The sequence below is a fragment of the Solea solea genome, chromosome 8, assembly GCF_958295425.1.
Source record: "Solea solea chromosome 8, fSolSol10.1, whole genome shotgun sequence".
In the NCBI taxonomy this organism is placed as follows: Eukaryota; Metazoa; Chordata; class Actinopteri; order Pleuronectiformes; family Soleidae; genus Solea; species Solea solea.
Genome location: NC_081141.1, coordinates 12,512,491 through 12,534,128, shown reverse-complemented (window position 1 = coordinate 12,534,128; position 21,638 = coordinate 12,512,491). Strand labels below are relative to the sequence as shown.

At 39.4% G+C, this 21,638-nt stretch overlaps 2 protein-coding genes across 44 annotated transcripts in view; one reads left to right on the top strand and one right to left on the bottom strand.

Annotated features, from left to right (window-relative positions):
- The window catches only part of camk2b1 (calcium/calmodulin-dependent protein kinase (CaM kinase) II beta 1), a 64,984-nt gene extending 47,323 nt beyond the window's left edge, over positions 1–17,661 (top strand). For 13 of the 43 annotated variants that reach the window (XM_058635668.1, XM_058635666.1, XM_058635660.1 and 10 more), the window contains 9 exons: positions 2,489–2,533; positions 5,097–5,145; positions 8,443–8,532; positions 9,593–9,736; positions 11,213–11,386; positions 11,933–12,008; positions 12,105–12,199; positions 12,764–13,021; positions 13,307–17,661. In XM_058635668.1, coding sequence (XP_058491651.1) covers positions 2,489–2,533; positions 5,097–5,145; positions 8,443–8,532; positions 9,593–9,736; positions 11,213–11,386; positions 11,933–12,008; positions 12,105–12,199; positions 12,764–12,996 — 906 coding nt within the window. In that variant the 3' untranslated portion in view covers positions 12,997–13,021; positions 13,307–17,661. The remainder of the gene's footprint in view (positions 1–2,488; positions 2,534–5,096; positions 5,146–8,442; positions 8,533–9,592; positions 9,737–11,212; positions 11,387–11,932; positions 12,009–12,104; positions 12,200–12,763; positions 13,022–13,306) is intronic. The other 30 variants (XM_058635691.1, XM_058635690.1, XM_058635693.1 and 27 more) reach the window with 5 other exon arrangements.
- A 66-nt stretch (positions 17,662–17,727) lies between these two features.
- si:dkey-174n20.1 (uncharacterized protein LOC796174 homolog) lies at positions 17,728–21,084 on the bottom strand. Its single transcript, XM_058635702.1, has 4 exons — positions 20,700–21,084; positions 20,235–20,477; positions 19,458–19,760; positions 17,728–19,071 (listed from the first exon to the last, which is right to left on the bottom strand). The coding sequence occupies exons 1-4, from the start codon at positions 20,818–20,820 to the stop codon at positions 18,812–18,814; spliced, it is 927 nt and encodes a 308-aa protein (XP_058491685.1). The 5' UTR covers positions 20,821–21,084; the 3' UTR covers positions 17,728–18,811.
- Positions 21,085–21,638: the final 554 nt, after the last annotated feature.

Sequence of the window (21,638 nt, the reverse complement as noted above, 5' to 3'; positions counted from 1 at the left end):
AACAGTTGTAAATGCCCAACCTGCAAATATCTAAATCCTGTATATAAAAATCAACAGCTTAAAGAAAAATGTCTTTCTTTTTAAACTGGGCTCCACACTGCAGCCTTTTGCAGTAATGACCTCTTTTTTGTCTCAGAAAAGTCCTAAAAACACTTTACTGCACCTCAGCAAAAACAATGCTGTGCAGGGTTCATTGTCAGTATCACTGATCAGTTTGAGATCTCTGCCCTAAACAAAAACTACATGCTACAGGAGGTGACAGCATGCACTCTTTTCCGTCTGCCAAAATGTCTCTGCTCTCAGTATTTTAAAAAGTCATTCAATACAAATAAAAGGCTTATTTCAAATGAGAGCAGCAAAAACTGCAAAAGTATACTGATGTAACATTTAATGACACATTTTCATGAAATCAAATAATTGCAATTATTGTCCAGCAGTGAGCCTTATTTTAATGCTGTGGGAGTAATAATGGGTCTGCCACTATTATAGCACATTATATCATTCCATTTAAAACCAGGCCATTCACCACACTCAATCATAAATCACTGGCAACTGAGTCCTAGATGCCACAGTAATGATCTCACCAACTTGAGTTTGGCTCCTTTTGCGCTCAGCACTCTAAATATAGTTTTGTCACACTGACTGTACAAAGGTACATCTCAGCATTTAATGTTAATAAATATTGTTGCGCACAAATGTAATCAATTACCAATAAATCAACATCATCACAATTCTTTTTCCTTATTAGGTCATTATTCAATTTTGTATTTTCGTTTCCTACCAGTAGCAGTATTTCTCTGTTAAATCATGAGCTAAATGGTAATCTCTCAGCCAACTTTGCTGGAACGCTGCATCTCTGCGTTAAACACAAGTGATTTAATTACTTCTCTCTCTCCTCAGCAGGTGTGCTACTGCAGCAGTCCCACTTGAAGCTAAAAGTGAAACTTAAATTTATTATTTTTATATTTTTTTGAGTGGTAACAAATAGTGATTGAGATCATTAGCTCCTCAGGAAAATGTTAATGACTTAATAAATCAATTGAAAAGTAGAAGCTCATTTTCCCATAGTCTTGTGCTAAAACTGAATTCTGTTTGCAACCATCATAGTCACCCTCTAATGGCTATCCAATATATTTCTGGGTTATCCTCACCCAGGAAACTGGAAAACTACATCTATGTTTTTATATATATGTTGTCTATGCTTTTCCCCTAAACTTTGAAAGCAGTAGTGAGTGGGAGGGCGGCTGTGTTCTCCACGCTGAGCTGCAAGCTTACCATCGAGAGACAGACTGCCTCGGGTGGTATGACCCTATTTTTAGGAAGGGTGATGTGAATGCTAAATATGTTTACATCACAAAAGAACATCAAAATTAAACCTGGGCTAATTGAGCATCTGTGAGCAGCAATAATGTGAGTGTAGAGTCTGAAGTGACTCCATCAGCACTTGTGCCCTCCTCTCTCATGCAAACCCTAGGTACTTTGTTCTCGCTCATCATCATCTCCCAAGTCGCCACTGGTACCTGTTTCCCTGGGTAATGGTTGCCCTGACAACACCACCATCATCACCAGGGAGACAGCTGATGATTGGTCATCAAAGAGGTGTCACTTCCTTGGGTAGAGAGGAAAGCTGTAAATGGGGGGGTAGATTTTTTATTTTTTACTCTACATCAAGTGCTTCTAGCAGCCTGTGCAGAGCTGTAGAAAAAACAAAAAAACATCATGTATATCTGAATCATCAGCAGCCAGCGGGTGCTGTTAGGGTAGCAAGAGGGCAATACTTTTCCAATCTAAGCGTGTAAGAGGATGCACTAATTGCTAAAATGTATTTGTTTCAGCAAGGAATCCTGAAATGATGCCAGTACTCAGTGCTCAGGATTGTTTGCCTTTTTTTGGCACAGCAGAACAACTTGGTTTCATCTTGTGGAGTATGTGAAGTCTTTTTTGCGGCCCGTGCTGGTCCCTTTTAAGATGTTGTGGCTGGTGGTTATCTGTGTCAGAGCAATTATGTTCTATAAGGTGGTGTATTTTTTAAATTTAATTTTATAATCCTCTTAATTCAGCGCATATTTGCATCATGTATGGATGCATTTTAGAATTATACCCGCATAAAACGGTAGAGCAGAAATAGTGTGTCCTCCATATTCAGCAGCACCATAGATGGTTAAAAGTTTAAGACGTTTCACATCCCCCTTTTCCTTCGGCTGTGTGTGTGTGTGTACTACCCATGCAGATAACAAAGCTGACTCCAAATTAGTTTCAGCTCATTCGCCGACCCTGTCCGTTTGCTCTCTTTTATACCAACCACAACAAGCACTTTCTCTTCATCCAACATTCATATCACTCTTTCTTCCTCTGAGTTAATTTCTTTTTTTGCAATTTATCCATCTCTGTCGACATTTATGTAAAAAAAAGTTTCTCCCCCCCCCGTTTTCTCTCCTTTCTCTCTTTCATTCCATATTCCTCTGTTTCTCCTCCCCTCCTCTTGCAGGAACCTCAGACAACTGTCATCCATAATCCAGTAGACGGAACAAAGGTATACATCATTCCCCATTGCTGACCTGCTTTTGTCCTTTTTTTGTCATTCTTCTCCTCTTCCTCATCCTCTCCTGCCTTTTGATCCTTCTCTTTATCGTGCATCCGTGTTATCCCAAACCGTCACAGTTTTGCTCATGCGTATGCCCTCATGTTTGTCGCTATTATTAAAATATCTCTGATTCATGACTTTGTATGATGAAGACATTTTTTTTTTTTTTTTTAGATGCTGTGATCTAAAGAATTTTAACTTGCACACACGTATTACTCCCTATTATGTTATAAAAGACAGTATTAGTATATGATAATAATTGTATTATATAAGTTTGTGCAAGTGGTAATATCACCAGTTATAAAGACGGTTCTTAAAGCTTAGCAGGTGAACAAGGACTGACAGCAAAGGTAATTGTGAGAACATATAAATATTACAACCACCAGTATCAACCAATCAAATGCTTCCTCATTTGCTTTTGTTCTGCATCATTATGCTACATAATAAAGTAAGTTTACCTCACTAGGAAAATAAACATCTTTGACTAGATCTTGAAATTTTAAGATGTTTAGTTGTGCAGTTGTACTGCGTCAGATGTAGCAACTTCAGTTAGTCTGAATGTGTGTGTATTAGTATGTGTTTGGAGTAGGGCTGGGTTTACCGACTGTTTAAATTATATCAGTATATTTTTGAAAGCAGTGTTGAGTTATACAAAACCGCTTATACCCATCGCTCTGAAGCTGTGGTCGTGTTTGTACCTCTTCAGAGGAGAGTTGAGTCTCCTCTGTCGGGGTCAGTGAAGGCTAATATATTTTTGCCCCACATCGTCCAGACTAGAGGGAATTGTGTCACAATTAAATATTTTCTGTCGGTGTGTGTTTGCACATGCATGGTAATCTAACTTTGTTCCTCATCCAAATCCTAGTATTGCCAGACTCTCTGGACAGGTTATCTCTGCAGATTCTCATTCATCAAGGTCATGGTTGTACAAAGGTGTAAATAAGGAGCAACTGCACATGGCTGTAGATTCTTGAAGACATTTAAACTTTAATCCAAGAGGCTGAAGAGACCTCTAGTCTGGACCTTCAGTCCAGTTGTTGCTGATTTGCTTTTCTTCTGGATTCTGGGCAGGCTACGTATGTTGTGTGAGCACATAATGTCAACAACATGCCCTTTTTATGGGTAAAAGAAAACAAATCCGAAACAATGCCATTGGTCCATGAAGCTGTGTTAACCGAAGGCAAACTTTTCAATGGACATGATCAGAAAGGACCATCTCCATGTGTAAATGTGGACCTCTGGTGCTAAAATGAAGCTGTCTGACTTCATCCTCCTACCCTATCTTCTTCATATAATGAGTTTATATGTGACACAATAGTTCCTCTTGAGGGTAGAGTTTAATATGTGGTCTCTTGTAGAAAGGTATTAGGTCGGTGAAGTGGAGAAAGGAAACATGGTAAAAGAGCAGGGTAACTTCATGTTTGTGACCAACACACTACTATATTGAAGACACATTTTAAAAGAAAGAAAGATTTTTCCAGCCAGAATTCCCTCATTGTTCACATGGGTGTAGAGGTACATAGTGTTGTCCTCATCTTTGGATGGTGTGGCACCCTTTTTGGTCAAATGTCACCTGCCTCAGAAAGTAAACAAAAATAGCATTATTATTTTTGATAATGTATTAAGTATTTGAAATTAAAAAAGAAAATATTTACATGTGCATTTTAGCAACACTAAAAATGTCACAAATAAACCTTCTCTCTGATTCAGAGAAAATAAACTGTAGGTGTAATCACACGTTTAATAATATCTGTGCTATTGAAGGATGCTGGCAACAGCTCTCCTCCTCACACGTACATGTTTGTACACATGAAAAACACTTTCTCTTCATTTTTCTTCCTCTCCCCAGGTCACCAGCTGCTCTTTAATATGCCTTGAAAGCGCTTATGTGCTGTAAGCTTGTGACGTTGTTCATGTACGTGTGCACCACTAATGAGGTCAATGAGTCTCTCAACTCTCCTTTACTTGCAGGGGAATTTAGGCTCATTTAATCTGCTAATTGGAAATTAGAAGCTCCAATGTCTAAAGCCTGTAGAAGACTGCCAGTCAGATAGATGTATAGATTACACCTTAGCATGACAGCCAATCAGCCTGTGAGAATCCATTCTGCTCCTGTTACTAACAATGAAGGATGGAGCACATTTCATTGAGTTTTTCAGCAAGAGACAAAAGTGTCCTGTGGAGGAAAGACGTCATTCACACAAACACAATGACACAATGAAGCAGAGTAAAAAAAAAAAAATGCTTTCACACTAAGAGTTAAAATGGAGTATGGATTGACTGCTGTCATGGTGGCATGTTGGGCTGATTGGCTGATGGACTAGGAGGAATGGTATGAATGTGTATTTGCCAAAGCAGATTAATGATGGTGACGAATAAACGCCATCCCAAGCCCCCCTGCTGGCCATGTGTTGTAACTGTAAAGTGTCTTTACCTCTCAGCTATTGTGCGTCCTCATGTGCTTGTGTTACTGTGCTCCATCTCAAACTGACTGTCTGTCTCTGATCTCCAGGAGTCATCAGACAGTAGCAACACCACTGTGGAGGACGAGGATGTTAAAGGTAAGATGACAAAAAAAATACATACTCACAAGACATTTTTACCATGTATAATTGTTTTTCAGCTGATTTATAATCCCAGAACTTCACTATGGAATGTAAATATCACACCAGACAGTTATTTTATTGAACAAAAGAAGCTTTAAAAGCTAGGGGTAAGCCAGTTGACAGATAACACACTAAAACTGTGAGAAGAGGAGAATGGGCCAATTGCCTTTCAAGTTCAACTGTTATGTGACAATCAATTGAATAACCGTTCACTTACAAATGGAAAACATGATTTGTAAGCTGTTCCTTTTTGAGAAAGCTGAATCAATTAAAAGTGTGAGCTGTTGGGATCATTTTCACAAGATCACAATTGACAGTCCAAAGCACTTGGAGAGAGAATTGCTAAAACCTCAGTGCTGCTGATGCTCTGCTTCTCATTAACTTGTTTTTTTTCCAGCACTGTCACAAGCCTCAGGGTAGAAATGAATGCTTAATCCACCATGGCTGCCTTTGTATTTGTAGTGAAATAGTGGCCATTTGTGTCACAATGTATCTCAACTCAGTTTACATTATGTAATTGTGTAAGACAAGTTTTGTAATGCAATTTATGTACCAACAACAACTCAAGCTAAATGAAGAGAAGTGGGGTTTTAAAAGTAAGCGTAGTATGGGTGGTGTAAACGTGACATAAATATAGTCACCAGCACGTTTACCATGCAGGTGCTGATAGCCTGCGACAAGTAAACGTCCTTATGATGCTGCTGTGATTTGGCTTTCTCAAAAGTGTTGGCGTTTGGCTGAAACCTTAATACCAAGAAACACGCACCTTTGAAAAACCAACATTCCTGTGCAAGGTGTCAGCTTGCTCAGTTGTGTACTTTCCTGTGTGTATGTGTGTGTGTGTGTGTGTGTGTGTGTGTGTTGCTTTTGCTGGAATTGTTAAAGAAGTTTCTATGTTGGCCATAACACATGTATTAGTGTATAACTTCAAAAACAGCTCTTATGTCTGGCCTTTTATTTTCCCGGTGCGTGTTATCTTTTGGGTTCTGGATCTTCTCCACATCCAGGCTAAGTACAATGAGTCTAAATCAGGTCATGAACGCATCATTTCGGTGCCAAGCGAGCAGAACAGAATGTGCACTTCCATCTCCTCCTCTCTCCAAAAGAGGTTTTGCTGCTATGTCACAAATTCCCTAGCAACCACAGCAGAGCCTCCATGTAGGTCTGTAAGAAAATAAACTAGAAGTACTACACTTATCCAGTGATATTTAAGGGGAAAGTGCTCTTTTTTACAAAAATATTGAAGACAAGATAGCCGGTGTTGGTATCATTTCAAATGTGAAGGGTCTCCAAACGTACTACAGTCCCATACTGTACAGCCCCCTGTACGCACAGTGAAAGTTCGCCTTCTGCCCATTTCCTTCCCTTCCGAAGTCCCAAATCGGACTCCCACCACCCCACCCCTCTGACAGGAATGGAGAGGACAAGGGCACCTTGGTCAGGGGGTCGGGGCTAAAGGGGCTGGCATCTAAATTTAGTCCTGGTGGCAGGAAATAGAGACGGAGGACCCAGAGGGGTGTTGGAGACGCACTGCTCTGCGAGCGCCACCCTTGGATTGGCATTAGTCTCACACAGCAATTTTAAGGCTCCTAAGATACGAACTGGTGGATAGCACGGCTAGTGTCACAGAAAACTACAAGAGCCAGGTGAGGACAGGAGGAAGAGGTTGGATTGGTTTTTTGTCATGTTTTTTTTTTTTTTTTTGTAGAGTCTCAGGATAGTGAGTGCGTGACAGCTGACTGTAACCCAACACTTGTGCTGACTTTTGGAGCATGTGGACACTTACTGTTATGTTCTCAGTACTTTTATAGTTGAGAAAATGTAACAGACATTTTTCCCGACTCGTTAATCTAATCAAAGACATAAAAGTGACAACTTTATTACGTAAGTTATAATTTATTGGGTTATATGCTGTTAAACTACTTGAAGTTCCTCTTCTTGTGACATCTGTTGATTTAAATGGATGATTCTTCACTGTATTTCCCAGGGATCGTATGTCAGTCACGTAATGTGAGCTGTACTGTGGCATAGTTATTCAACCAATTTCCAAGAACAATGTTTTGTTACCAGTTAACTTTTCTCGCGAGAGTAAGAACCTTTGTGAGGAGGCACTGATTTATTTATCGTTATCAGACACTCATTTGTGTCAGCTATGTATACTGAAAAAAAGAGTAAGAGACTAACATGGTTCTATATCTGTTGATTTATGATTATTCTAAGGTACTGTCATAGTGTGAAGGTTTAAGTCTTTTTTCTTGAAAAAGACTGAATTAATAAAGACTATTGATTATTTTCTTGTTTAATCAAACATCTAAACTTGTCCATCAGGGATTTCCCAAACATTAAAATAAACAACATTTCCTCAAATATCTTGTTTATAAATACATATATTCACATTTAATTTGGTTATCAAAATAGTTGGCAGTTTGTTAAATTCTGATAATAATCGCTTAATTGTTGCAGTCCATTTTGTGTTCTTGCCACAAAAAAAACTATGAAAATAAAATAAACAAAAACACCTGTATCAGCTAAAACTTTTATTTTTAACAAAGGTTTTGGCCCAGAACTTCACAGTTAAGACATTGCTCATTTAAAGTAAAAATGTATTGATAAAAATGTTGAGTTCTGTTTCATTTGAGCCTATTCAAGCTGTTGCAGTCATACCATTCTTCATTTGACATCTCTTTCTTGTGCCATCTGTTTTTTGTTTTTTTTCCTGCAGACATTTTCTTTTCTTTTTTTCTCATTTGTGTGCCCATGTGTTACATTTCCCTCTGTGCCAGCTGATAAAACAGATGAGTGGTAATGAGTAACATCCAAATCTGTCATTATCATGGCCATCACTGCTGTCTTCATACATTTTCTGTTCACAGGAATACTCCCAGTAAAGTTTCAGTAAAACCTCGCAAACAGCAGCAGCAGCAGCAGCAGCCATGGCAGTAAATCACACTGAAGTGGGGCCATTAACTGGGATAACGAGGAAAACATTTAGTTTTTTTTGTAGGACTGTCAGTGAAAACTAGCTGTGATTTCTCTTGAGAGAGGAAAAAAAAACAAAAAACTAAAAGGTTGACTGAGTTTAACATTTTGTACATATCTGCCCCTCCATCATCACACCTGCTCTGGCTCTGCCCTCCCAGTTATTTCTCACTGTTACCTTTCTGTTTGTGGAATATGTGCGACTGGTTGTCATCTTTCAGCGGATACATGTGTTCTCATTCTTTGTGTATGTGTGCGTGTGCATGTTATCAGGGAAGAGCTTAGACAACAGCTCGCTTAAGGCGCAGTCCAGCACAAGCTCCCAGCCTGATAGCTCACAAGGCTCCTCATCGGCTGTGTTTTGTAAGTCAGCATGGCCTGTGTGTTACAGCCGGTAACACACACATAATGTATATGCTCTACTGGTAATTCACCCTTACTAAACCCTTTGCTGTGTGTAGTGCCTGCAAAGACACACAATGTCCCTCAAGTATCCTGACATACATGTCGATTTAATCAGCTCCTGTTGCACCTGTTATTGCCATTATTATTATTATTATTATTATTATTATTATTATTATCATACTGAAACATCCAGTATCAGCATAAATACTTACATAAGAGCTTGGCGCTACACAAATGTCTGTTACCTTCAAACCATTGTCAAATGACTTCACACAATTCTGATTAATCAGTTCCACACCACTCCTCCAGCATTTCCCTGTTTAGCTGTGTTTAGATTGTTTAGACTCTTGTTGCTCGGTGGCATTCCTGCGGTGACATTCCTGCACTGCGCACAAGAAGTGATTTGTTTTATGTTAAGACATACAGTTAAGACGTTAATTCTGCCAAGTGGCAGTTTGATGGGATAAAGGCTTCTTGGACTCACCTTCACCCTGCACTGCTGCTGTATCCACACAGACGCTAGCTTGACTGAGCCTGTTTTCAGATAAAGGACACAGTATTCGAGTAGTGTAATTACATTGTTTCTGTGATAAGACCAAGCAGAGATGGAATAATAACAACGACTTACCCTAACCCATTTCTGCCCCTCTACTACTCATGCACTAAGCTCACGTCATGTGTGTTTAGAATTATATTTTATCTGCATCCTATGGTCATAAGTGTATGTGGAATAGCAAGACAACTCTAGTGACAGTCACGTATTCATTTGTTATTTTTAAGCATGAGTTTTACTTGTTTTTTACATTCCCTTCACTGTTGCAGTCAGACTGAAAAGCTCTAATAATACATCCAGTACAGTTGCAGTACTTCTAACAAATGTTTGATAAACCTCACCCTCTGTCACATTTGGATGGGTCTCCTTCTCGATCTTTGTCTATGTTCATGAAGTCTCTTATTGAAGTGGTCGTGCTTCCACTCAAGTGCATTGTCTCCCATGTTCCTCCCTCCCAAACCTCAGCCGCTGCAAAGTTTTCTGACCTGCTGGGCTCAGTGCGCAGGGGCTCAGGGCCTGCAGCCGAAACTGAAGGGAGATCTGTCACACCACCTCCCGCTGTGCGCTCAGCCCCCTCCCCTCCACACACCCCTGCTGTCCCAATGCAGAGTGAGTAGAAAATAGGGAGTGTGGCCACTGGAAACAGGGAGTGTGACCACTGGAAGAGAAAAACATGACTTCCTCTGTTTTGCTGCGAGATGATGCATGAAAGAGAGTCTGTCTTTCACGTGTCCTTTTGGAAAGGAAGGACAGGCAGTAAAACTTCATGATTGATTTCCAAACTTTACATTGATCACTTCATATACACAGATCAATGGTTTTTTGCTGTTTGTGTTATTTCTGCATCTTTTAAAATGTCTTCAAGAAATTTGTTTTGAAGTCAACCAAGAGAAGAATTCGACATGTTGACACCAAATTCACCTGCAACTACAGAATATTTAAAAACACACATTGAAAAAAAATGATTTGAGATTTGTTATTGTCATGTACCGTGTAATTAAAACACGTTAAAAGGAAAAGGATTTGCAATAAATATGAAAATAAGTGCAAGATATATGTAAGGAAAAATAGTAAGTAAAATACAACAAAATAAAATAAGAAAGGAGGGAAGAGAACTCTAAGTTATGCACACCAAGCAACGGCAGCCTTCCTCACCCGCGCCATCTTGACTCAGAAAAACAAGTGAAGAACAAAACAAACAATAATGATATAGTATTTAACATTTCTGTATTAAAATACCAAAAAAAAAAAATTTGCACAGGGGAACAAAATGAGACGATAAGACAACAGTTTCCATGATCCCACACTGCTGCCCAACATCATTAAACAAGGTCTTTTGATGTTTTGATTGAGAGACCTCCAACAGCAGAAATCAATCACTGTGTTTCAATTAAACCATGACGGTACAGCTGAAAATGCTGAAAATTATTCCTTCTGAGATTCTAGCAAATAAAAGGGATTCTGTGTGGGGTTCTGAGATTCTAGCAAATAAAAAAAAAACATTGATAGGTGACATGTTTATTTTGACTCAGTCCCACATACACTGTAATTACTGCGTCAACTGCTGAATTTAACATTTGTTAAAAAAATAATAATTTAAGAGATGAATGTGCCTTTTTAAAACAAATTATATACAGTAGTTACTTCAAATACATGATATGCAGTACATGTACCTGTACATATATATATATATATATATATATATATATATATGTACATTTGAATTTGAAAAGATAAGGAACAAACTTATTTATTTATTATTTAAGAAGAAAAAAAACATGTTTCTTAGAACAAGACAGACATGGCACCATCCAAAAGAACATTACTACAGGTGAAATATAAAGTGTGTTTTAACTATACCAAAACCATAACTGCACAGCACAATAAGATAAACACAACAATTGGTTTAATGTCACCGTCCATTGTTATTGTTTCCATAAAGTCACAAATTCTTGAAGAGATTTGCTTTATTTCTTCATTCTTCATCAACTTCATGTTTTTCTCTTTGTAATCTGTTCTTGCATTCCTCCACCACCCTATCCACTCTATCCATCCATCCTTCCATCCTGCCAACAACACTCCTAGTGTCACGGCTCACAGACCTAGTAAGCAGTGTCCGCAGGGTGCCGGCACCTCCTGTACCTGAGAGTGACGCTGCACCGGTGCAGGTACCTAGCGCCAGGCAGCCTCCACCTGCACAAACCACTTCCCCACCTCCCCCTCACTCCCCCTCCAGCCCCTCCCTCTCTTCTGCCCAGAGTGAGTACTGCGCACGACCCTCTGCTCCTGCGAAGCATGGTGGCCACACAGTGGCGCTAACAAAATGTCAGGATCCGAGTGCAGGCCTGTGTGTGAGCGAACATGTTAAACAGTGTTAAATGTTCTGCAATGGTTAAACACGGGTTTATGGAGTTAAGAGGATTGTGTCAAAATGCTCTTGTTAGTGATTTTTGGATCTGGTGTGTGTGTGTGTGATTGTGTGCTTAATGCCTCTGAGCAAAGTGTGTGCATCGTTTGGCTGCTTTTGCCTCGCTGAGATGTCATGAACTTTAATGTTTGCAGTGATTTGATGTGATACTGTGTGTGTTTTCACAATTTTTTGAGTTTTATTTGTTTGGGGCATGTAAGAAATGTATCCCCAAACACCATGTAGAGGTTTTACAGTATTCATCTTAATCTTAACTGCCTTTGTCTAAGCACCCATGTTGTTGCATTGATGAATTAAAATTATTTTACATCTTACACCTCCTCATTTGTCCGTCTGTTTTCTGATAATTTCTGATTAGATTATTTTCTTCTCTGCAGCACGCAAACAAGAAATCATCAAGATCACCGAGCAGCTGATAGAGGCGATCAACAATGGAGACTTTGAGGCATACGCGTGAGTCTGCACCTTTTTTTCTGTTTGTTTTAGTTCATAACCAATATTTTAAGGTTTAACTCATCGCTGAACATGGTTGTGATATTTTCTCTTCAGTAAGATTTGTGATCCTGGACTGACTTCGTTTGAGCCTGAGGCGCTGGGAAACCTCGTAGAGGGGATGGACTTTCACAGATTTTACTTTGAGAACCGTAAGTTCAATAGATGAATTTATTGTTTTGACAGTTTTTTTTTATTTTGGGGGGGTTCTTTTTCTTTTTTAATAACTCATGCTCCCTTTGTCATGCTTATACATGTTTTTTATGTTGTTGAAAGTCAATAATTTCAACATAGTGAAAACCAAGAGATCTGAGAGAACTTAAACTTTGACCAATTACAGGACAGTTCAGTGAGAAGGTGAACTGACTAATGTACACCTGCATACAAAAATCACACCTCCAGCTGTGGCAAAAAGCTCAAAGGCAACACAATAACACACATCAGTGGTCATTTGTTGTGCATAAAAGAGTTGACTTCTTTCTCTCATCTAATGAGAGAAGCTCTGGACAGAGAACCTTGGTCTAAAATTATTATTTTTGATGACCTGCAGACAAAGCTATTCTTCTAAGCTTTGGTATTTGATGCCAGTCTTCCTTTTTCTTATTATTGCTGGACAACCTGTGCTTATTATTATGAGTAGCAATAACAGCGTTGTCGTAATGATGCTGTTGTTTTGCCTCTTCTTCCTCCACACATTGTCCACGGCAACTTTTCAGTTTTGGCTAAGAACAACAAACCCATTCACACCACCATCCTGAACCCTCACGTCCACCTGATCGGCGAGGACGCGGCCTGCATCGCTTACATCCGCTTGACTCAGTTTGTAGACGGCCAGGGTCGACCGCGGTCCAGCCAGTCGGAGGAAACACGCGTGTGGCACCGTAGAGACAGCAAGTGGCAGAACATCCACTTCCACTGTTCAGGCGCGCCTGCTGCGCCGCTCCAGTGAGGTCCAGATGACCACTCACTGAAAGGTAACGCTCTCCTCTCACAGCACGCTTATCCTGTTTGTTTTTTATCCACAACTTTGGCAAGGAAGCTTAAGAATGTTGTCACTCGTCTGTGTGAATGAATGCATTGTACATGCATCAAGCATTTAATCAGAATGAGCTTTTTTTGACACACAGAGAAAATTGTAGTAGAAGAGGCTTCACTTCTGCCTGTATTGTCATCAAATGCAATTGCTGCAGTTCTACTGTGATGCGAGTCATACTGTCATTGCTCTGTATGTAATTTACTCATCACGGTTTCCTTTTCAGGGATGAATGCCATAGTTTTGTCAGTGAGGAGAGAAAGAGGAAGAAGAAGAAGAAGAGGAGGAGGAGGTGGTGGTGGTGGAGGAGGAGAAAGGGGTGAAAGAACAAGTCCACTGTCAGTTTCAGGGGCTCCTCGCCCTTCTTCAACAAACCCTCCCTCCACAGATGCCCAGCTTCCACCTCCACCTCCAGAATGCGTCTCTTCTTCTTCTATTACTACTACTGCCCCCTGTCCTTCACCTTGTGACAGCCGTCAGACAGCAGCATCCGTCTCTTCTCTCCAGCTTCCTCTTCTCCCCTGCAGCACACTGGGTGAATGATTGGTGGAGGTGGAGGTTTTTTTCTCCACACTTGTGTGATTCCCTCTTCCTGTGGTCTCTCCCTCATCCACACACTATTTGTGGCACCGACCATCTTGTCCTCATGTGAATCCACACTCGTGTGACATAAACACTGCACTGGAAATACATAATGTAAAGTTTTAAGTAAAATCTATTATCATTATCATTATTATTATTACGATTATTATTATTACTATATTATTGTTATTATATTATTATAGTTATATAGTTACAACACATTTGAAAGTGCATTTGTAATTTGTATAATTCATAATTCTTGATGCCAGTGGTTTTTAGAGTCGAAGGAAATCTTTTGTCTGTTTGTTTGTTTTTCTCTATCTTTTTAAGGAAGCATGTTTTTCCCAGTATTAACAGTGGCTGTTTTTATTGTGGCTATTAAGTGGAAAATGATATTGGCAGTTTTTGGTTTTTTTGTAATTTGTATGTTAGCTATAATACTGCGCCCTAACTCATGGTCATTTTGTCTGTTAATTTGTTTTTTGGAGGATTATTTCCTATTTTCCTTTTCTTTTTTGTCCTTTTTTTGGAAAGGGTGTGTCTGATGGGTGTCATGTGAAGGTCAAGAGTGAATCCATGTGTGTGTGTGAGTGAGTGGCTGTGGTTTGGTAAAGCATGTTCTGATCCAGAAAACACTGACTCTGCAAAGTTGGAGGAACTTGGGAACTTTTCCCGTGTTGCAATGTGAAAAGTCTGTCGAGGGGTCGAGCTTAGTTCAGTGTCTTTCTGACTGACAATAAGAGTTTCACCATGTTTGCGTTTCCATCTCCGTGTACAGTATAAGACTGAAGCAGTACTGTAAACATGACTGAAAGGAAAAACACGTTCTCCTTTCATTGTTTTGCTGCACCCATAAGAAAAAAAGTTACAATTTATTCATACATCATCACAAAATACCAATTTATTTTCGTGTATGACCGCAGATCTTGTGTTTTCTTAATTGACAAAGCAAACATGCAACCCAAAGAGGAAATATTATGGCCAAGGGCCACTGCAGCATAGATTATCTGCTGGTATAAAGTAAAATGAGGATTATTTGTAGGCCTGGACCAGTTATACACATTCAAAGTTATATTTTCAAATAACAGAAGTTTAAAGGAAAGAGTCTCATTTTAGGTGGAAACGTAATTTCTGGTACATCATGTGTGTATTGCATTGTCATTGTATCTATCTACTAAAAGGCTAAAGAATGGTAAAACTCCGTAGCAGACGAGAAAAGGACTTTGACAATCAAAATGTTTCATATTATTTTCTAACACACCAACTTGTGACTAAATGAGAGGCTGCATGTCACGATTAGATAAATGTAAAATGTGTGGCACAGCACAGTAACACAAAGGTTCCTTCTTTTGGTGGCAGCGACTGTGTTATGTTTCCATACTTCCTAGAACTCACTGTCCTCTGAACCCACACTCTGTTGTACAAGAGTGAGTCACAGAAATGTCAGTGAGCAGCAGTTCACCGTTGCCTCCCTGTTTCTACCGGGAGCTGTTTTTTGTTGTTTTTCTGGCTTGGTGGTGCAATAAAGATGCTCAGTGAGGGAGGGGAACACACTGCTGGTGACTCCTGCTGTTGACAGCTTGAAGCACAGGCTTGAAGCTCAGCACACTTTTTCTTTTTTTTTCTTTTCAAAAGTTGGTGTATTTTTAACTCGCTAAACACTTGGTGCTGTCTGGAACACAGAAGCGGGTGCTGTTTTTGCTGAAAATGTCAAAAAGGGAAAGGTGGCGCTCTAAAGAAAAGGTTCCCAGTGGAGGTCTGACCTTTCTTACTTCCAAAGCCATATAATGCAGAAAACTCCTGCTGCTGCCTGTTGATTCTTATGAAGCACTCACACTTTGGTCTGAATCAGTGATGAGGATTGACAGATTTCCCCCCCGTCTTACCATGAGTTCACATGTATCTGCAGGTGTCACACACACACACACACATAACAGCTCCGCTCTTCTGGCTCCTCATTTCAGCACAGTCCTTTGCCACCAGCTTGTGTAACATCTGTGTGAGTGTGTGCATGTGCACTGCATCCATTGCTCTGGATGTGTATTTTTTTTCTTTAGATTTTGCAAGGTTGATGTTGATGATGTGACCGAGGGCGAAGGCTTTATTTTGCAGGACATATCAGTCTGCTGCCTTCAGCCCAGGATGCCTTTTTGTCTCATGATTTGATTTTAGTTTTTTCATGTTTTTACTTTTGTGATTTGTGTGACAGTAGTATCAGCTTTTCGTATGATATGAAGTGCTTGTGCCAGGTGTGGCAGGATGATACACACGGACTTTGCAGCAATTACAAACTTTTTTTTTTGTCGGAGTGTGACTTTGCGATCAGCTCCACTGTTACTTTGCTCGTCCACTAATGGCTGCCTTTCGCGTGTGTCTCGTCCCATATTGGTCAGACCAAGATATCAAAGAGACCGGACAGTCGGTTTGGTGAATAGTCCTCAGGTTTCTATTTATTTTGAATATTTATTTATTTATTTTAGTGGATATTTATATTGTGCTTTATTTGTTAGTGGGTTTTTTTCTCATTGTACAGCTTGTGTGCACGTGTGCACGTATTGTCTGCTATTCTTGGGACACTGCTCCATCATATAAAGGGATAGTACACCCAAGTTGCATCCTGCATGTTTTGTTTTTTTTCTGTAACGACCAACATGGTGTGAATTTCTTTTACTTTTTCTTGCCTTTGTTCTCTCTGCAACATTAGATTTACGCTGACTTTGACATTTTAACAGTTTTATGGTGTCTCTTTTTTCTTCTTCATGTATACTTTGAACACTTGTGTGAACTTTCCCTCTCAAAATCTTCACTGAGGCCGTGCAGTGTTTCTTTTCAAATGTTTTTTTTTTTAAACAATGTTCATGTTCATGTGTTCACTTGCTAAACACACACCCTACTCCAAAAAAGAGAAGACATAGCAGCATGCACAGTACAAACATTTTGTTCTTCTGTTCTCCTGTGTGTGTTCACTTAACCATGAGTTTAAAAAGAGTCACACATTGAAAAAGTGAGAGTAAACAGTGTTACACAACTGCAAATAATTCTTTGCAGCATAGCTGGCATTTTCTCTGCATGACAGTCAACAGCGCTCTTTGTAGTTGTTCTTTTGTTGTTGTTTTCCTGTTCATTTGGTTTCACATTTTCTACTGAATGCTGGTATACTCTACCTTACTCTATCTATTTTCTCAGCTTTTTAAGTGCATATAACTATTTTTGTCTCGAGATGACATAATGAAGAGAATTATATTAATGACTGTGGCACTAAGGATGATGATGGTGATGATGATTATTTTGCATGTTATTCTACGGGGCTCTGTGTTGTCAGTGCAGGATGGCTGCCGTTCGTACACATAAATGAGAGAATACTACAAGCACATGAGAACCACCGGCATCAGTGATAGCGACTGCATGAGCCTGTGCTGTGTGTCACTTGGAGAACCGTCACTCTCATTAGAGGCTAAAACACAGCAGCTCACAATATTGAGCTCCAGCAGGGGGCGCAATCACACAACAAAAAGCACAAGCAGATGTAGCTGCACTATATGTTTATTTTAGTGACAACTGGAGTCTGACCACGCAGGCAGAAACAACAGCAGCAGTTTAGTAGTGTAGAGTACGAACCAGCTTCCATTGTGATTATTGATCGGGGCTGTACAATTATGACTGACATGGTACCAGTACCACTGATCCACCTACATATAAACTACACTAACTGTCCTTTAGTGCTTAGAGGTCATCTTCTTTCTCCAGCCAGTGACTAAGTTGCACTGACAACACGTTTGTTTCTTTGGTGTCTTGCACTCTTTCCTCCAGTCTCTCCCTTTTGAACCTCTTGTTTTTTCTGCAGCTGACTCTTTCTATTTACAATCTGTCTCTTATTTGTGTCAGTTTGAGTTTCTTCTGTATAATGATAATATTAATCTCTGATTCTTCTGATTATTGCTTACGTGCTAAACGTGTTAAGGTGTTATCAATAAAATTACAGTTTAAATAGAAAAAAAATGTGTTTTTATGTGCGTGAATGATTTTATTGTTAAATATAACTTGCCTCATACACATAGTGAGCAACATAAACAATAATAATTCAACTTAAGGTTTAAGAAAATCTTGAGTATGTGTCCTAGCCCTCACAAATTCCAATTTTCTCAATAAAGCTTCACACACTTGTGTGAGAGCTGATGTGGCTTAGGTGTGTTGTTACTTAGAACATCAGTGGTTTGATTCTAGGATCCTCCAGTTCATTTTAAATTGTATTGGTTGATTTGACAGGAACAATAAATGTACGTATTGTTCCAAAAGAAAAAACAACTAAAATGTTCAGGACATCCAGCCATAGCCAATTTGTAGTACTTGTTTCAGTTAAGCTTTTAAAGAATAAAACAAATAACAAAAACTAGCACAAGCATCTGTTACATATGAAGTCAAAATTTCTCAGGCTTTTACTAAAATGAGTGAACTATCATATCCCTGACACTTTCACTTTGTTTTCAAACTCAAATCCTTCTATTTTGAGTTTGAAAACATCAGACATGTTTTCTAACCAGCAGTTGCGTGTTTGATTGACTCATTAATTACATTAGAAGTTAGAACACCTAAGCCTTATATTGGTAATTACAGTGAAGATAGACAGGAAATGGTTTGTCTGGCCAGGATGTGACCTTGTGGTACATGCCCTTATCATTTGGCTGTGGGACGCCCCTTTATTATAACCTTTGACAGTAATGCTTTTAATTATTGATTGTAAACAATTGTTTACTGTGGAGTGAAAAAACATGTAAAGAAACATCAATGTGGCAACAACAGTTTCCCTACAGAAATGCATACAGTAGATTAAAACCTGAATTTCATTGATATTGTATAATGCCAGTTACAAAGTTATTCAATCCAACTGTTTATGAAATATAATTCTATTGAATGACAAGTTCCCTCTTGAGAATTATAAAATACCAAAGCTCTTTCACTGTGGAAGCAAAAAACAAAAAATGACAATGTCCAAAGAATGTCTTGATGGAATAAAAGGGAAAAATAAATGGATTTTATACAACAAAAACATTTATTTCAAACATAAATATGTCAAAGTAAATAAAATAAATAAATAAAAAATTACACACCAGAAAACAAACAAACACCCACTTTTCTTCAGCTTTTAGCATCAGACCAGTTTTACCAGTCCCTCACTGGCCTCCCACAGTTTCTTGGCCACACCAGCGTCTCTAGCGAAAGGACGCAGAGTGGCAGGTCGGCAGTCAACAAAGTAACCGCCACTATGTTTGGCCGCTTCGTCTGACACGGCACAGTAGATGACAGTCTGAGCTCCCATCTCACACGGCACAAAAAACATCCACATGATCACCTGCATCATCATCCGGAACAGGATGGAGAAGTGGCACGTCCAGCCACTTTGGACAAAACCTGGAGCAACACATGTGAACATCAACATGTCAGGAATATTCATACTGTATATTTGCACCGAAGCTCAGACAGAGGGGCTGTATATGTGAATACAAATGTCTGCAGAAGTCGCTCTGGACATTCTCCAGAGATTCTCCTGCCAGCTCCCTCGTCTAATCTCCAGATAATGTCTTAAGTGAGCTCAGAAGGAAAAACTCCACAGAATGCTCAAACCTGGCCACACTAGTTTGTCTGGATCCTCCATGGAATCTCCTGCTGTTGTGAATTAGGTCCAATGTCTGGACTCAATTCTACATCCTATCTAACAACAATTTTCTCAGGGATTTTGACATTGTTTTTGGAAATATGAGATCGGGAAGTACGTTTTTAATCAACAAACTTCTTACCGGGGTGCACAGCATAGCAGGTGATATCTTTTCCTTCTGTGATGCGAGCCAGTTCCTGACTAAAGTAGATGTTGGCCAGCTTGCTGCGGCAGTAGGTGAAGAAGGGCAGCAGGTTGTAGTTGAGGTCTTGGAAGTCCAGCTTCTGGTATTTGTAGTTGGAGCATGTGAGGGTGATCACCCTGCTGGGAGCACATTCTTTCAGACGAGGCAGGAGGAGATTGGTAAGGAGGAAGTGACCCAAGTGGTTGACGCCAAAACACATGCTGAAGCCATCGTCTGTCCAGTCAAGGACACTGGGCATACCTGAAGAAGAGATGTGGAGAAGGAAACAGGAAGAGAGACAAAAAAAAAGGTATCCTCACTCACACGTGTGTAAAACTGACCAATAACAAGCTTGTACTTTTGTTTTTGAGACAAAAATGATCAGAATTGTCAAACTTTCTAATTGGCAAACCAACACAGAGACTGACATATTGCTTTACAATGTACACATCAACAATGTGTAATCAGCTTTTGCGCTACTGCATTATGAATTATTAATACTTGATGAATCAGACATTTAACATACAAGTCGTTTGAGGATATATTTTCATGGTGTTTTTACCTTTTGTCGAGTAAAAAAATGTATAATTAAAATAAATAATGATAATTGATGAATGTGAGAAATTAAAATATTCATGAAGCTAAAATCCCAAGTTTTCCTCAGTGACCCTCACAGTTTGTGCATCCTCTTTATTACCTGATTCAGACTCTCCACTTTCTTAAAACCCTCCTCACCTGCGTTATTGATCAGGATGTCAAGGCTCTTCTCTCTCTGAAGGAAGCTCTTGCAGAAGTCCCTCACAGAGCGCAGGTTGCCCAGATCCAGCTCCATGTGAGCAACGTTCAGACTGTGACTCTTAAATTTGATCTCTCTCACAGCCTTCGCAGCTTTGTCCTGGTCTCTGCAAGCGATGATGACACGGGCTCCTCTCATGGCCAAGGCAACGGCTGTCTCTTTGCCGATACCAGAACTCCCACCTGCAGGGAGAACACGTAACAGCTGTTCTGTTTGTGCACGTGTGAGGCTTACAACACGATACTTACATACACAATACTCTAAAAGCCATTGTTACGTCAGGCTACAGGTATGGTTTGGTGTATAAATGTCATTTAGCTTTTCAAACTGGACTAACATCATTTAAACCCACATACACACACACGGTGTAACCTGCTCGTAAAAGTCAGCGAGATGTTATTCACCTGTAATGAGAACTGTTTTGCCATCGAGTCTTTTCAGGTCAGTGCAGTACCTCCTCTTTTTCATCCATTTCAAAACGAAAAAAGAAACCAATGCTGCAATAATTGTGTAGAACAAATACATGTTGTTGTGTTTTCTACCTAACTGAAACAGCTGTGTCTGTGCGCTCGAAGCTAACCTAAGCTAGTTTGTTAGTTTGCTAGTTCACTGAGGAAAAACGCATATTATCTCCTCTACGTAGATGTCTCCATTGCTCGGTGTTGTTCTTGTCGCGGAGGAAGACACAACTAATGAAACACTAATGAAAGAAGACTTTTACTGAATGTTTCTTTGCTCTGTAAGCCATTATTTGAATGACTCTTTGATAGAGGATAGAATGTGAAGTGCGCATGTGCGAAATGTTCAAGTCTCGCGAGAGTATATTTCTACGTCAAACTCGGATTGTTAAACTTAAAATCTTGTAAATAGGAGTTTAAAAGTGTGAATACTGTTTATTAATACTTAAGAAGAAAAACATATTCAATACAATCGAACTTTGACCATGGATAGATGTGTAGAACTGTATAGAGCTCCACCCCTTCTGCCTTGAAAACAACTTTTCCAGTGGCCACTCACAACAACAAATACCCATGCGGCTCTAACAGCAATTCGCATTGACCACAATAGTAAAAGAGAGGCATGTAAAACTTTGTTTTAATATTTTACGATAATAATAACAACCATAATAATAGTAATGAGCTTTATTTGTAAACGATTAATATGCACTGGAATTGTTTTGTAAAATTATTTTAAAGGTTTTTTGTTGTCATTATTTTCTTGGACATAATATGTAACCCCTGAGTTATGCAAAAGCAACATTTGTGGACTATAAAACTGTTGTAGAAATATTAACAATGTGTTAACCTGTTATTTCCTATAAGTTTGATGATGTCAAATGAACA

Coding starts and splice junctions, on each gene's coding strand:
- si:dkey-174n20.1 (XM_058635702.1), bottom strand. CDS start 20,820: ATGTATTTGTTCTACACAATTATTGCAGCATTGGTTTCTTTTTTCGTT. Junction 20,478..20,699: donor CAAAACAGTTCTCATTACAG/GTGAATAACATC, acceptor TTCTCCCTGCAG/GTGGGAGTTCTGGTATCGGC. Junction 19,072..19,457: donor CTGCTATGCTGTGCACCCCG/GTAAGAAGTTTG, acceptor GTGTTGCTCCAG/GTTTTGTCCAAAGTGGCTGG.